Genomic DNA, 15423 nt, shown 5'->3' with positions numbered 1-15423 from the left:
TTTTTTTAATTGCTAATTTGATATTTATCTAGAATATCTTTTAAAAAGTTGTGTTCCCTTAATTCCTAGGAGGGTAAACATTTTCATGTGTTTATTGTTTGCATTTTTCTTTTTATGATTCACACAATTGAATTTTAAAGTATATAACTAGGTTTTTATATGCCTGGTGGCCAGAAAAATTCCCACTTCAATCTTGCCTTTCTTCACCAGAAACACTGAATAAATACACTAGAGATATCTTTTATTGGGAATTCTCATTTTAATTTGCCTGGGGAACTCATCAGATTTCTAATTTTATGGCATTTTGGATATAGTAATTTAAAACTTTAATATTTTTAAAAAGTATGTCTTTAAAAATTTTTTTTCTGTTTTGGTAGAAGCATTTCTATTTTTTCTGGTTGAGTGAAGATTGAGTTTTCTTTGTTGTCCCCCTTTAAATCTCTGCCAAGTATATGTATCAATATTTTAAAGTATTTTAATCTTTTTTTTTTTAACAGTTTTCATTCTTTGTTAGTATCTTAATTGTTGTTATACCTACAGAGAGTGATAATAATGTCTACATTTTTATGTTGGCCTGAGAACTCTAAACCAGGAGTCAGCAAACTTTTTTGTAAAAGGCTAAATAATAAATATTTTAGGCTTTGTGGGCCATATACAGTTTCTGTGGCATAGTCTAATTTGTTGGTTTCTTGTTTGTTTTTTTCTTTCTGCCCTTTACAACATTAGGATTATTCTTAGGTCATGGAATCTATAAAAACAGGACATGGGCTGGTTTTGGCCTGTGAGCAATAGTTTGCTGACCCCTGCTCTAAACCTTTAACTTTTTCATTTTTTATGGTTCCTATTTTCCATTGGCATTTTCTTATACTGTTAAAGTGCAATAAATGGGTGCTAGACTATTGTTTCTATTACACTGATGGATAATGATATATACCTCTTACTTTACAGATAGGTTCATTATCTCTTCATTGTACCATAGATGAGAAGCGGTTAGCTGGCTATTGTCAAGCATGTGATGTTCTCGTACCATCCTCTGATAGTACATCTCAGCAATTGACTCCATATAGTCAGGTCCATATTTGTCTGAGATCTGGCAACTATCAGGTAAGATGTATGACGGGGATACGGTAGTGTCATTGGAAAGCCCTGGAAGCCAGACAGCAGAGTTCAAATCCTGACATCACCATTTACAGTTGTGCTGTTTGGGGCACGTCAGACAGATTGGCCTATAAATAGTTGTAATAATTAAGCTTTTTATGAGAATCAAACGAAAAGTTATAGTTGATAAACTCTTAAGGCAGAGCACTGGATAGATGTTGACTCATATGACTGATAATTATCCTTTCTTGAAGGTATAAAATTTGCCCATTTTAAGTACATTCTATAAGAAACTCTGCAGGCAGAACTTTTAACTTTTAAAATTACAGGTAGAGAACTTTTGGTTTTATGGAGGCTAAAGATCTGAAAGTACAGTCTTCCAGCCTGACCTTATTAGTCTCTGCGAACAGTAAGACTGAAGGAGAGGGTGAGCAGAGCAGTTTTGGTCGGTTTGGATGGTTTGTTACACAGCCCACTTTTCTAGGGAGGCTGGTCGTCATCTCAGTTTTACTCATGAAAAGAGCTTGAATTAGTCTGTTGAGATTTTTTTGTTGCCCCCTCTGAGTATATATCTGTAGCTTTGTAATGAAAATCACTGGGAGTTAGAATTTGTACTTTTTAAAAAAGCCTTCATTCTAGAAAGTGAACAGTGCCTTCATCTTATTAAATTCAAAACAAATTATGGAATGACAGTGCTATAACATACCTTTAGTTTTGTGTCTCCACAGTGGACTTTTAGCCTAGGTTTTTAGTTCCCTTTTCTCAACTAGAGTTTTGGGTTGTTTTTTTTTCTTCAGAGAAAATAGAAGAGAGGGGATAGTGCTCCCTCCCCTGCCCTCTGGCCCCTTTTTTGTCAATTCTGATTTGCCCTAGGGAAGAAAAGTAAACTTTCTTGAAGGTGGATTTCAGATATAGATGAAGTTATCAAACACAAGAGATCTTTCAGTTACATATCCCTAGTACAGGCTTATGGGGAGTGGTAATCAATTATGATAAGATGTAGAATCTTTAAGACGGTTCCTGGCATAGTAAGACCCATGCAGGCAAGAATGTTAGTCACAGATTGGCACATGTTACCATGTGTGCCATGCTTAGTCACTCAGTTGTGTCTGACTCTTTGCGACCCCATGGACTGTAGCCCTCCAGGCTCTTCTGTCCATGGGGATTCTCCAGGCAAGGATACTGGAGTAGGTTGCCATGCCCTTATCCAGGGGATCTTCCCAACCCAGGGATTGAACCCAGGTCTCCTGCCTTGCAGGTGGATTCTTTACCAGCTGAGCCATCAGGGAAGCCTGCATGTTACCATAGATATAATAAAGGGCCAAATGTATAACTCAGGAAGTAGTGTAATGGATAGCTAGGAGAGGGGAAAGAGCGATTTTGTTGCAACACTCAAATTTTATCATTTTAGCTATTTATGCAGGAGTATCTTAGAAATCATATTTAGCTTTTTTGGGGGTGGGGGGATAGGATTCTCTCTGTAGCTGATGAGTTATTGAACAGCTGTAACAAATCGGTGTTCTAACATTTGGAAAGTGACTTTCTTGCTCCGATGAGCTCATGTTTTGCTATGAAAGTGAAATAGTGGTCGCTCTGTGGTTTTGAAACCATTTTTGTCAGTGCTCTTGTTGTAGAGCTGATTCAGCTGTTTCCAAAAATCCCCACACTGTCACCCCTACTTTCTTCCATTGCTTGATAAAGAGCTGATAAACAACTGAGAAAAAAGACTGTAAAAACACTATGATAATATCATTTATTAGAATGATAAATTTTGTACAGTTCACTAATACATTTTAAACCATTTAACTTGATTAGACTAGTTTCTTAGCACACTTTTTTAGCTGAAATATTTCTCTGTTTTAGCGTTTTAAAAGTTTGTTGTATGAAATCACGTTTAAAGTGGAGGAGAGGAATTTTAAAAGTCTCTAATAACATAGCTGAATTACTACTTAATGATTCTTTTCTCACCTCTCACTTTTGGCCCATGATCTCCAATTTTAAAGAAGGATAGTGGGGTGCTTTTGCCATTTCGTACTGTTCATGGGGTTCTCAAGGCAAAAATACTGAAGTGGTTTGCCATTCCCTTCCCCAGTGGACCACGTTTTGTCAGAACTCTCCACCATTACCCATCTATCTTAGGTGGCCCTACACAGCATGGTCCATAGTTTCATTGAGTTAGACAAGGCTGTGGTCCATGTGATCAGTTTGGTTAGTTTTCTATGATTGTGGTTTTCATTCTGTCTGCCCTTTGTTGAATAAGGATAAGAGGCTTATGGAAGCTTCCTAATGGGAGAGACTGACTGAGGGGGAACCTGGGTCTTATTCTGATGGGCGGGGCCATGCTCAGTAAATCTTTAATATTCTGTTGATGGGCGGGGCTGTGTTCCCTCCCTCTTGTTTGGCCTGAGGCCAGACTGTTGACCCACACCTCCACCAGAGACTCCTGGACACTCACAGGCAAGTCTTGATCAGTCTCTTGTGGGGACACTGCTCCTCACATAGGCATGTATGTGTGTGAGAGTTGGACCATAAAGAAAGCTGAGTGCCGAAGATTTGATGCTTTTGAACTATGGTGTTGGAGAAGACTCTTGAGAGTCCCTTGGACTGCAAGGAGATTAAACCTGTCAATCCTAAAGGAAATCAACCCTGAATATTCATTGGAAGGACTGATGCTGAAGCTGAAACTCGTCCTTTGGCCACCTGATGCGAAGAACTGACTCAATGGAAGAGACCCTGATGCTGGGAAAGATTGAGGGCTGGAGGAGAAGGGGTCAGCAGATTGGTTGGATGGAATTACAGGTTGGATGGTATCACTGACTCAATGGACATGAATTTGAGCAAGCTCCGGGAGTTGGTAATGGACAGGGAGGCCTGGCATGCTGCAGTCCATGGGGTTGCAAAGAGTAGGACATGACTTGAGCCACTGAATTGAATGAGGGGGGTGCTATTTTTACCCTTAATGTAATTTTAAAATTTTAGGAAGAGATTTTCCTAGCAAGATATTTTAATGATTTTCTTCACTGTGTAATTTCTATTACAGAAAGACTTAAAATTTTATTTAAAAAACTTTTTTTTAAGAGACTTTCAAGATTTTTGAAATAGTTGCTATTTTTTGTCTGTGTTCCAGGAGGTAATAAAGATCTTTGTTGAAGACAACTTAACCTTCAGTTTACCTATCCAGTTCCGGCAGTCGGTCCTAAGGGAACTCTTTCAGAAAGCTCAACAGGGGTAAGTAAGTGAATTACTTTTTGATTTTTATGTAAGAGTAAGTGTGCATTTCCGACTTATCAAAAATGTCCCTCCAGATTACCTGTATGTCTGTCACTATGCTTTCACTTTATTTTTACTGTATGGAGAATTAACATGGTTAGAGGAGCCACTTTAATTTTCATCTAATTCTTTTTTTTTAAAGTGCTTGGGTAAAAAAATGTACACAGCAGAGTTTGATTCTGTTAGTTTGATTCAGATTAATCTGCATACCTAAATAATCCCTTGGTAAATTTAAAACTTTCCTGTTTATTTTTTTTCCCCATTGACTTAGGTAATTATTAATGTGCCTGAATATTGTAAAAGTCTTACCTCTCAAGAATAAATGGCCCATTCTTGTGATTTAGTTTTATAATATATGCCTTTCTGTTAAAAAATAAATGAGTGTATCTACTTTTGTATTTGACAGAAATGAAGCCCTGGATGAAATCTGTTTTAAAGTCTGTGCCTGTAACACAGTCCGTGATGTATTAGAAGGTAGAACGATTAGTGTTCAATTTAACCAGCTATTTCTTAGACCTAATAAAGAGAAAATAGACTTTCTTCTTGAGGTAAGACATTTTCCCCCCTTTGGTTTATAATTTCGCTTTGGGTTTTCCAGTGGCCTCCTAGCTGCCACGTCTGGAGCCCTCTTCACTGTCTTCCCACTGCCTCTCGAGCTCAGGCGGTGCGGCCGACAGAGCACGCTTGCCCGCCGTGTCTGCTGCTGGAGCTCGCTTCTGCTTCTCCGCCATCACCGGGTTTTCCTTAGTTCTCCATTGACTTCTCCTTTGATCCCCCTTTAATATTTTTCTTTACTAAAGTTTTGTCCTTGGCTCACTCAGCTTCTTTTATTCTTCACCACTTTTATTCTCTTCCAAAACTTCAGTCATCTGCTCACTAAAAACGCTCAGATCATACCTCTTGCCTCTCATGTGAGCTCCATAATTTGTGTTTCTACCGGACCTCTCTCTCTCTGTAATATTCTTTATGTAACAGACCTTGAGAGAAGTACATAGAATAGAGATAATACCATTTTGTTCCAAAAATACGATATCGCCAGTGCTCTTAAAGTCCTTAATGTGTCTTCCCACAGCCTCTCTGCTACTCCTTGAGGACATCACTACCCTGCTTTTTTTGTGATAGTATTTCCTCATTTCTCATTACAGTTGTATCCCCTCTGTATGTACCCTTAAAGAATATTCTTAAATTTGCCTGTTTTCACCTCCATATAAATGAAATCATACAAAATAAGTTGTCTTTCAGGGAACATATTTGTGAGATGTTTTTTCAAGTTGTATGCAGATATAGTTATTTTTTCCCCATTGCTGTAAGATGTTACAACAGTATATAACCATGCCACAATTTATTTATTCTTATGATTATGGACATTTGTGTTATTTACAGGTTGGGGTTATTTTGCTGCTTGAACATTCTTGTGCTTATATCCTGGTACACCCACATACCATTTATGTTACATTCCTGGAGAAAGTATATCTGCAATTTTACCATAAAGTTTCAAAGTGTTTCTGCCACTGCATGTATGAGAGTTTTTGTTGGTCGGGATCTCACTGTCAGATTTCCAGTCTGGGTTATTGTGTAATGGTATCTCGTTGAGGTGATTTTATTTACTTATTTGTTGGCTGCATCGGGTCTTTGTTGCTGCGTGGGCTTTCTCTGGCTGCAGCTGGTGGGGTCTACTCTTGATTGCAGTGTGTTCATTGCAGTTCAGCTGCAGTGCAGTTCTAGCCCTGCATTGCTGGGCTTCTCACCGTGGCTTCTCTTTTTGCGGAGCGCAGGCTCTAGGTGCACAGGCTCAGTAGTTGTGGGGCGGGGACTTAGCTGCTCTGCAGCATGGGGGATCTTCCTGAACCAGGGATTGAACCACTGGATCACCAGGAAGGCCCCCATTGAGGTTTTAATGTCCTTTTCCTTTCCCTTTATTTTTTGTTTCTTTATTTTATTTTCCTTCCTTTTCCTTTTTTACTGATGAGTTTAACAGCTTTTCATTTATTTTTTTTGCATATACAGATTTCATCTTTTGAGGTGCCTGTTCCAAGTGGTATGCCTCAGTTTTCTGTAGAATTGTCTTTTATTTTTTTTTTGGCAGGAGTTTTTAATATATCCTGTCCTTTAGTAGTTTTAAGTATTGCAAGTATGTTTTCTGAGGTTCACTTTTAACTTTTATTATTAAAAGTTCTTAATTTTAATATAATAAAATTTACCAGTCTTTCTCATAAAAGAAGAGATTAGTGAATTTCTGTGTGTTGCTTAAGAAAGCTTTTCATATCGTGTAGTTGTGAAAATTGTCCTGTATTTTATCTTCTAAAACCTCTAGAACTTAGCCTTCTTTTCACACTTAGGTCTTTAATCCACCTATGATTAAATTTTGTGTATCATGGGAAGTAGGGTATCTAGTGTCATTTTTTCCCTCACTTGTTTCAGTACCAGTTGTTGAAAATTTCCTCTTTTTCCTACTGGTGTGTAGTGCTGCCTCCGTTGAATTCCGAGTGTCAGACATACATGTGTGTGTGGGCCTGTCTCTGGGCTATTCTGTAACAGCTTTTCTGTTTGTTTACCCATCCATCACACCCTTACCCTGGCTTGGTATCATCTGAAGCACAAACCTTGTTTTCCAAAGTTGTATTGGTTCTGCTTATCTTTTTACATTTTCTTGTAGACAGTAGACTCAGATTGTCAAGTTTCAGAAGTAAGCCTGTTGGATTTTTTGTTTGAAATTACATACACTTAAAAGCCAGTTTGTGAAAAATTAGTAGCATTACTATATTGAGTATCCTAATCCATGAACTGGTATGGCTCTTGATTTATTTTGGTGCCCTTTAAAATCCTTTAAAGCTTTATAATTTTTCCATAGAAGTCTTTTATTTATTTTTATGAACTATAATTGAATTTGTATAATTGACTTTGTTTCCAGCTAGTAATATACAACTCATCATTTGAAGAGTACGGTTCAGTGATGTTTAGTATGCTTGTAGAGTTGTGCAGCCATCACCTCAGCCAGTTTGCCAACATTTCATTCCTGTCTGCCCCTGTAAGAAAACTTCTTAACCATCAGCAGTCATTTCTCATTTTCCTCTCAATCCCTGCAACCCCAGGCAACTATTGATGTATTTTTTGTGTCTGTAGGTTTGCCTATTCTGGACATGTCATATAAATGAACTCATAAAACATACGGTCTTTTGTAACTGACTTCTTTCACTTGGTATTGAAGACATTTCATCCATGTTGGAGTGTCCGTCATACTTGATTCCTTTTTATAGGTGAATAGTGTCCTACTGAATGGATATACTTACTCTTCAGTGTCTGTTTTGAGTGTCCATTCATCACTTGATGGACGTTAGTGTTGTTTCTACTTTTTGGCTCTTATGAATAGTACTGCTGTACACATTATATAATTTTAGCTTTTGTGTCAGCATATTAGAGAATATTGACAATTTGTTGAGGTTAGGATCTTTTATACTAATAATTTTTTGACTTCTTGTAAATATGTGGGAAGCCTAACCTAATAAATTCACAATTATATTTAAATGATATTATTTTTAGATGACTAATATTTTCATAGCTAAGTTGCTCTTTGTTTTCATTGTTTATTTTTTAAACCTTGGTTACCTCCTTAACCATTGGTTCTGTGTTCTTTAGCTATTATCGATCATTCTTTTCAGCTATCCAAGATGAGTCTGCTCACTTTTCTGACAAGAACTACTGATTCTTAAAGTTTATCACTCCATTTAATTTGGGTCCATACTTTGTAAATTTCAGCAGGACTTGTTCATATGCTAAATAGATTATTCTTTACTGCATAATTCATAAGATTATTCTTTACCTGCAATTCTTGAAATGGTCACATTCCACTCCCTCTTCCCGTAATGCATTCTTATTCTTTGGTCTCATTTCTTAAATTTCTTAACCAAATCTGTGACTGATCCATGTCTGAAAGGACAATTTGATTGTTTTTAAATCTAAACTTTCAAACTGTAGTATAATTATTTTGAAGTACCCATATTCAAATAAAAATTGCTCAAATTCCTAGGTTTGTTCAAGATCAATAAATTTAGAAAAAGCTTCAGATACTTTGAAAGGAAACATGGCTGCTTTTTTGAAGTAAGTACCTTTCTTTTCTTCTTTTTCTTAATTTTGAGCTTAGGTCTGTGAGAAGAATATCTTTTATTCCGTATCACTTTACATTTACCTTGCCTGTCTTCGTATAACCAGGTAGTAATTGGCAGTTGAGAACGCTTACAGTTTGAATTTGTGTAGCCACATAAAACTTAGGATTCTTGCTGTTACTCTCTTTGTATATTGTAGCAGTGAAATTATAACTTAGCTAAGGACCAAAGAGAAATTTTAAAAACTGTTCAAATTATTGTTGTGCAGTTACTGAATAGTGGCTTTTAAACAGCTTATTAATAAAAATTGGTTATATGATTTTTATCCCCAAACTAAAATTATTCACTTCTTTGTTTTATAATATTTCTTACTGATCTAGGAATGTGTGTCTGGGTTTGGAAGACCTGCAGTATGTTTTCATGATTTCTTCACACGAGCTTTTCATCACATTACTGAAAGATGAAGAACGAAAGCTACTTGTTGATCAGATGAGGAAGAGGTCCCCTAGAGTCAATCTGTGCATTAAACCCGTAACTTCATTTTATGATATCCCAGGTTAGATTTCCTAGCTCAAATTTTGGCATACTTTGTCCCTCAGGATATTGAGGCTGTCTTCTTATTCTTTTCTGTTTACACTAGCGCTGGTAACTGATAGAAAGCCTGTCTTCTGAGGCCATGTATTCCTGTGAGCAGTTAAGTCTTGGGAGCCTGCTGAGTATGGTTAGTGGAGATGCAGGCCTGGATACATAAGAGAGTTTAGCTGCGGAAATAGATCTGCTGCTGTGTTCTTGAAGGTATAAACCAAGAGCGAAGAGGAGGGTTTACAAGCAGAAAATGGGGCAGGCTTGCATGCATTTCAGACTTTATATCACTGTCTGCTAGCTAAACATTCAGCTTTGGCAACATGCCATTTTTGCCTTATTTATTTGATTATTTCTTCCATTGTTTTCTCTTATTTTATAAATGTAATAAAATATAGTGCTGCTTGTTAATAAATACAAGCTTCAACACTTCAATATGCAGGGGAGACAATTCAGTTGACTGAACTTGTAGCTACTTTGGACCTCACTAGATTTAAGCTGCTTTGACTCAGTCGTAAAGGAAAAGAGTAATATTACCACAGATAAAATGCTGGCAATGCCTTATTGAAGACGATCTGAAAGTTGAATTGTAATTAGGAATTTTAGTGATCAATTCTTGGTTCTCTGGGAAGGCAATGCCTCCACCTTCTCATTCTCTCCCTTCAAAAAACATTCTTAATGTTTACTACTCAGAACATTTTAGAAGTGCTTTTAACACAGGATGTTCAAAAATAAATCACATTTTTACATATATCCCACATAATTCTTTCCATGTAAAGTTACTGATTTTTATTGGTTTATATTTTCATTACCTTTATTTGATAAATGAAAACATAATACAAGTTGTGTTAGGCTTTTTATATGAGAGTAAAGTTAAAACATAGTTTGCATTAAGTTGGATAAATCAGTTTTCAAGATGAGAGAGACTTTTAACTTCTAATATTTATAAACATGCACAGTTTCTGTCAGTAAATTACCATTCTCATGTTTTTACGATTGTGAATGAGTAACAAATGAATAACGTATCAAATAGTTATTAAATGAAAATCTCTTCTTCCTTTCTTAGCCTCAGCAAGTGTCAACATTGGCCAGTTGGAACATCAGCTGATACTGTCAGTGGATCCATGGAGGATTCGACAGATTTTAATTGAATTACATGGTATGACTTCAGAGCGTGAATTCTGGACAGTGTCTAATAAGGTAAGAAACCTCTGTTGAGAACAGATAAGAAAATTACCCTTGTTTTCTGATGTAATGTAATAGAAGAGCTGTTCCTTGACCTTTTGGGGAATAAGAAGCCCTTTTATTTGTTAATCATTCATCAGTAATGTGAAAGACCTTCACACGACATTGTATTTTGAACATCTATTGACAGAGAAAATGTGAAATAGGTAAAAAAAGATATTAAATCAATAACAACTAAAAATGAGTTTATATTTCATTTGTTATAGCATCTACATGCATTTTCAGTATAGCTGTAAATATGTGTATTAGGTATGATATTTGTGCAGTCTGTAGCTAACACTTGCCATACAGAGTATTTTTGGTTTAGTTTTTTCATGTCCTCTCTAAGTCTGAAGCCTGCAGGTTAGAATCACCTCATTAAAACTTCTTTATAGAAAATTTTTAGCTTTAGATATTTTTAAAAATTATCCCCTCACCCCCCCAAAAATGCCAAGATAATGTTTCTGAAGTTGTCTAAGTTTTTCTGCATGGAAACTGCAAATGAAATAGCTTTTTAAGCATTCAGTGAAATATAACTAGAGATACAAGGGAACTAGTTCACAGATGCAGGTAAAGTTAAAGTATAATAATATGGGGAATTTGCCTTTAGCACGTGCATCTTATTTGTTAGGTGTAGTCGTAGTGCATCCATGCTGTTGTGTCCCAACTCTTTGCAACCCCATGGACTGCAGCCCGCCAGGCTCGTATGTCCATGGGATTTTCCGGGCAAGAATATTGGAGTGGGTTGCCATTTCCTTCTCCAGGGGATCTTCCTGACCCAGGGATTAAACCCAAGTCTCCACCATTGCAGGAGGGTTCTTTACTTGCTGAGCCACTAGGGAAGCCCCTATAATAATATGAATGTGTTTCTAATATAGCTAGCTGCATACTCCCTCACTACTGAATGTGATAAAAAGCAGTTAGAAATTGATGTATATTCTGTGGGATTTGAACTTACAAGTGAAGTGAAATGAAAAATTGGTCTCAATCTTAGTTGGGCTTCTGTAGCATTGAAATCATTATTTGTGTTCATTTGTATGGATAAGGAAGTGTACAGCATAAAAGTTATGAGCCAGAGTTCTGGTACTAAGTACCTGAGTGTGAATCCCAGTGCTATACTTAATTAGCTGTACAGTCTTCAGCAAGTTATTTAACTTCTGTGTGCCTCCGTTTTCTCATCTGTGAAATGGAGATATAGTACCTATTTAATAATAACTTGTGAGTTATTCTGAGGATTGTATGGATTAATAGATATTAAACTCCTAGATTTTTTCTTTATTTCTATAGGCTATCCTTCAGAAAGTTCCAATCCATTTAACTGTTTATTACTAGGTTATTATAGTGAATATGTTCATCTTGATTAGTAGTTCGTTGCGGCTATCATTTTCCTTTCTCTTTAAAAAATGACCTTTAATACTTTTATTAAATGGAGTTGACTGTTACTGAAGGATTGTTATCTAGATTTGGCTTTCTGTGTGTGTGTTTATGTATTTTTATTTCTTCTAGTGGGAATTACCTCTTGTCTATAATAGTGTCATCCTGGGAATTAAAGACAATTTAACAAGAGATTTGGTTTACATTCTAATGGCCAAAGGTCTACACTGCAGTACTGTTAAGGTGAGTAAATGTATACATTGACCTCTGGTTAAGAATATGCTTTATTAATTTAGGATGAAACCAGAAATCAGGATCAGTTTTGTTTTTCTGATCTTAAAATCGTCATTGTAGGTGTGAAAGGATATCTGAAAAGGCATTTTGGTTTATTCTTTTCCTTTTATCCTCATAACTGTACAAAAATGGTCTTGGACATATGGCTTCTTCTCTATTTCTTTTAAAAAATTAGACAACATGAATAGTTCTTATTTGTATTTAGTATTACGTTAGTGGAGAAGGCAATGGCACCCCACTCCAGTACTCTTGCCTGAAAAATCCCATAGACGGAGGAGCCTGGTAGGCCGCAGTCCATGGGGTCGCACAGAGTCGGACACGACTGAGTGACTTCACTTTCACTTTTCAGTTTCATGCATTGGAGAAGGAAATGGCAACCCACTCCAGTGTTCTTGCCTGGAGAATCCCAGGGACGGGGGAGCCTGGTGGGCTGCCATCTCTGGGGTCGCACAGAGTTGGACACGACTGAAGTGACTTAGCTGTAGCAGCAGTAGCATTACGTCAGTAAAAGATTGTATTTCAAGCTAAAAACAAAGATCCTTAATATCACTTCTGTAGATTTTACATAAGGAATTTGTAATCTATTTGGGAAGTAGTCTGAGCTGGAAATAGAGATTTGGGAGTCATCATAGATCACCCTAGGAGGATATACTAGGGTGTCTAGCATTGCATCCAAGAAACAGTGGCATGGAAAAGTCTAGTATGAGAACCAGACTGGTGGAGTCATGATGGCTAAGGGGATAGAGGATGTCAGGTAGAGGGAATGGACAGTACTAGGCTGTAGCCCCGAAGTCTAGTTAGGTAACTGGAAGGTACTCAGTAGAGTGTGCTGTTAGAAGTTATTTAGTAAGAGCCATTTCTTCTTCATGACATGAGGGATAGAAGCCAGATTATAAGAGCATGTGGAAAGAGAGAGAATGAGTAATGGCTGTGTTTTGGAAAAATTAGAAGGAGATGTGTAGGAAAGGGCTTAGATCATATCCTATTTGTTTTATGTATTAGTCAGTTATATAGGCTAATAGGGTTGTGTGCAGAATTTTAGAATGTGGAACCTTGTGGAAGGGGGTAAGGTCTAATTCTGACTGTCTTAGGTGAAGGGTATTTAATCATGGAATTTTATACCTGTATAATATATGTATATTGTATGTAACATTTATATAAACCTTTTAGTTTTGTTATAGTTTATGTAAAACTTCTTTAGTAATACATCATGCATATTATACTGATTATTTATTGAATGTTTTTTAAAAATTACAGGGAATTCCCTGGAGGTCCAGTGGTTTGGACTTATGCTTCCACTGTAGGAGGCATGCGTTTGATGCCTGGTCAGGAAGATCCCCTGGAGAAGGAAATGGCAACCCACTCCAGAATTCTTGACTGGCAAATCCCATGGACAGAGGAGCCTGGTGGGCTACAGTCCACAGGGTAGCAAGAGTTGGATATGACTTAGTAACTAAACCACGATATATATCTGCACCACCACCACGGAGAACTAACATCCTGTATGCCATGTGGTGAAGCCAAAAAATATATGTATATAAAGTATTAAATATTTATTGGAATAAATCAGTAATGCAGAGATGATAAGTAAAAAGGTGATAATCTAGCCTCACTCCTCGAGATAACCAGTGTTCACCATTTAAATCAGTTCTTCTCTTTGTTCTGTACTTATAAAGACATTTTTCTCACTTCAGAGGAAAGGTGATTCAGACCATTCTGCTATTCTTTTTATAGGACTTTTCCCATGCTAAACAGCTATTTGCTGCTTGTTTGGAGTTGGTGACAGAATTCTCACCAAAACTTCGTCAGGTCATGCTGAATGAGATGCTGCTTTTGGATATTTATACGCATGAAGCTGGAACAGGGCAGTCAGGAGAGAGACCTCCTTCTGATCTTATTAGTAGGGTCCGAGGATATCTGGAAATGAGGCTTCCTGGTAAGACACTTTCACAAAGCCAAATTTCAGGACTTTAGTACTCAAGTAACTGTGGGGAAGATTCTAAAAGAATATTTACAGGACTTTTTAACCATCAATGAAAAAATTAATTTTCTTTTAAAACAGTTCAGATATGGAGTTCACTCGAGAACATTGGGGGAGGTGTAGAAAACTGTTCTAGGAGTGCCATATATTAGTACCGAAAATATATTTGGTACAGTTCTGCTGATGAGATGTTTGAAATCAGGGGGTCTGCAGGGCCATGCTTCCTTTGAAGGCTGTTGCTCCTCTGTAGTCTCGAGTGGCTCCCAGCAGCCTTTGGCATTCCTGGGCTTGCGGCTGCATCACTCGTCTTTGTCTCTTTCACGTGGCCTTCTCGTGTGTGTGTGTGTGTGTGTGTGTGTGTGTGTGTGTGTGTGGCATTTTGTGGCCTTCTCGTATGTGTGTCCGTCCGTGTCCTCATCCCTGTCCCCACCTGCCCTCTCATAATGGCACCAGTCACTGGATTTAGGGTCTGCCCCGATACAGTGTGACTTGTACATTTTAACTAACACATCTTCAGAGACCCAGTTTCTGAGTACGATCACCTTCTGAGGTTTCATATGGACATAAATTCTGAGGGGACACCTTTCAGCACACTATAGAAATTATATTGCAGTTTTAAGATATTCTGTTAGAAGAATCAAAATGTCCTTGAAGCTGCATGTTGAAGGTTTATTTCCTCATTGCTTGCCATAGACAGCCCTCAAAATGATTGCCAGTGGGTCAGAAACTCACTTGTGCTCACTTTAGGAATAGGTTTGGCCGGTCCAAAAATGTCTTATGAAAAGGGGCTTAAATAAGAATTATCATCTGTGTTACATATAATCTTGCTTAGTTAAGTAAAATTAAGTTTCTTAATTTTGCATATTTTAATAATATTTAGAGCATTTCACGGAGAAAGCAATGGCACCCTACTCCAGCACTCTTGCCTGGAAAATCCCATGGATGGAGGAGCCTGGAAGGCTGCAGTCCATGGGGTCGCTGAGGATTGGACACGACTGAGCGACTTCACATTCACTTTTCACTTTCACTTTATGCATTGGAGAAGGAAATGGCAGCCCACTCTAGTGTTATTGCCTGGAGAATCCCAAGGACGAAGGAGCCTGGTGGGCTGCCGTCTATGGGGTCACACAGAGTCGGACACAACTGAAGTGACTTAGCAGCTTAGCAGAGCATTTCAGTCATACTGTACACATTTAATACTATACACAGTAAAATTTATGTTGTAGAAGTATCAAGGAAGGTGCTAATAATGTGTCCAAACAAATGGCTACTGGTTTTCTGGGCCTTTTGAATTAATTGTTAGTAACATTGTGTTTTCTTAAAGACATTGTGACTTTTAGCACTCTAGAGATAGAATTCCTTTGAGTTTTAATATGTCAGTGCCCTTCAGTATCTTAATAAGAATTGATTTAATTAATATATACTGTCAACAGAGTGTTTTCATTTTAAAGGTTGAAGATTGGTTTTGTCATATGTAATTTCTCTGAAATGAAAAGC

At 37.3% G+C, this 15423-nt stretch overlaps 1 protein-coding gene across 3 annotated transcripts in view; it reads left to right on the top strand.

Annotated features, from left to right (window-relative positions):
* INTS8 (integrator complex subunit 8) overlaps positions 1 to 15423 on the top strand; it is a 45721-nt gene that overhangs the window by 11108 nt on the left and 19190 nt on the right. For all 3 annotated transcript variants that reach the window (XM_055546629.1, XM_055546628.1, XM_055546630.1), the window contains 8 exons: positions 949 to 1104; positions 4226 to 4326; positions 4775 to 4916; positions 8396 to 8466; positions 8852 to 9027; positions 10120 to 10253; positions 11784 to 11894; positions 13680 to 13881. In XM_055546629.1, the coding sequence (XP_055402604.1) occupies positions 949 to 1104; positions 4226 to 4326; positions 4775 to 4916; positions 8396 to 8466; positions 8852 to 9027; positions 10120 to 10253; positions 11784 to 11894; positions 13680 to 13881 (1093 nt within the window). The remainder of the gene's footprint in view (positions 1 to 948; positions 1105 to 4225; positions 4327 to 4774; positions 4917 to 8395; positions 8467 to 8851; positions 9028 to 10119; positions 10254 to 11783; positions 11895 to 13679; positions 13882 to 15423) is intronic.

Source organism: Bubalus kerabau, chromosome 14 (assembly GCF_029407905.1).
Source record: "Bubalus kerabau isolate K-KA32 ecotype Philippines breed swamp buffalo chromosome 14, PCC_UOA_SB_1v2, whole genome shotgun sequence".
Classification (NCBI taxonomy): Eukaryota; Metazoa; Chordata; class Mammalia; order Artiodactyla; family Bovidae; genus Bubalus; species Bubalus kerabau.
Note: the sequence above shows the minus strand (reverse complement) of the source record. Positions and strands in the feature narration are given on the sequence as shown.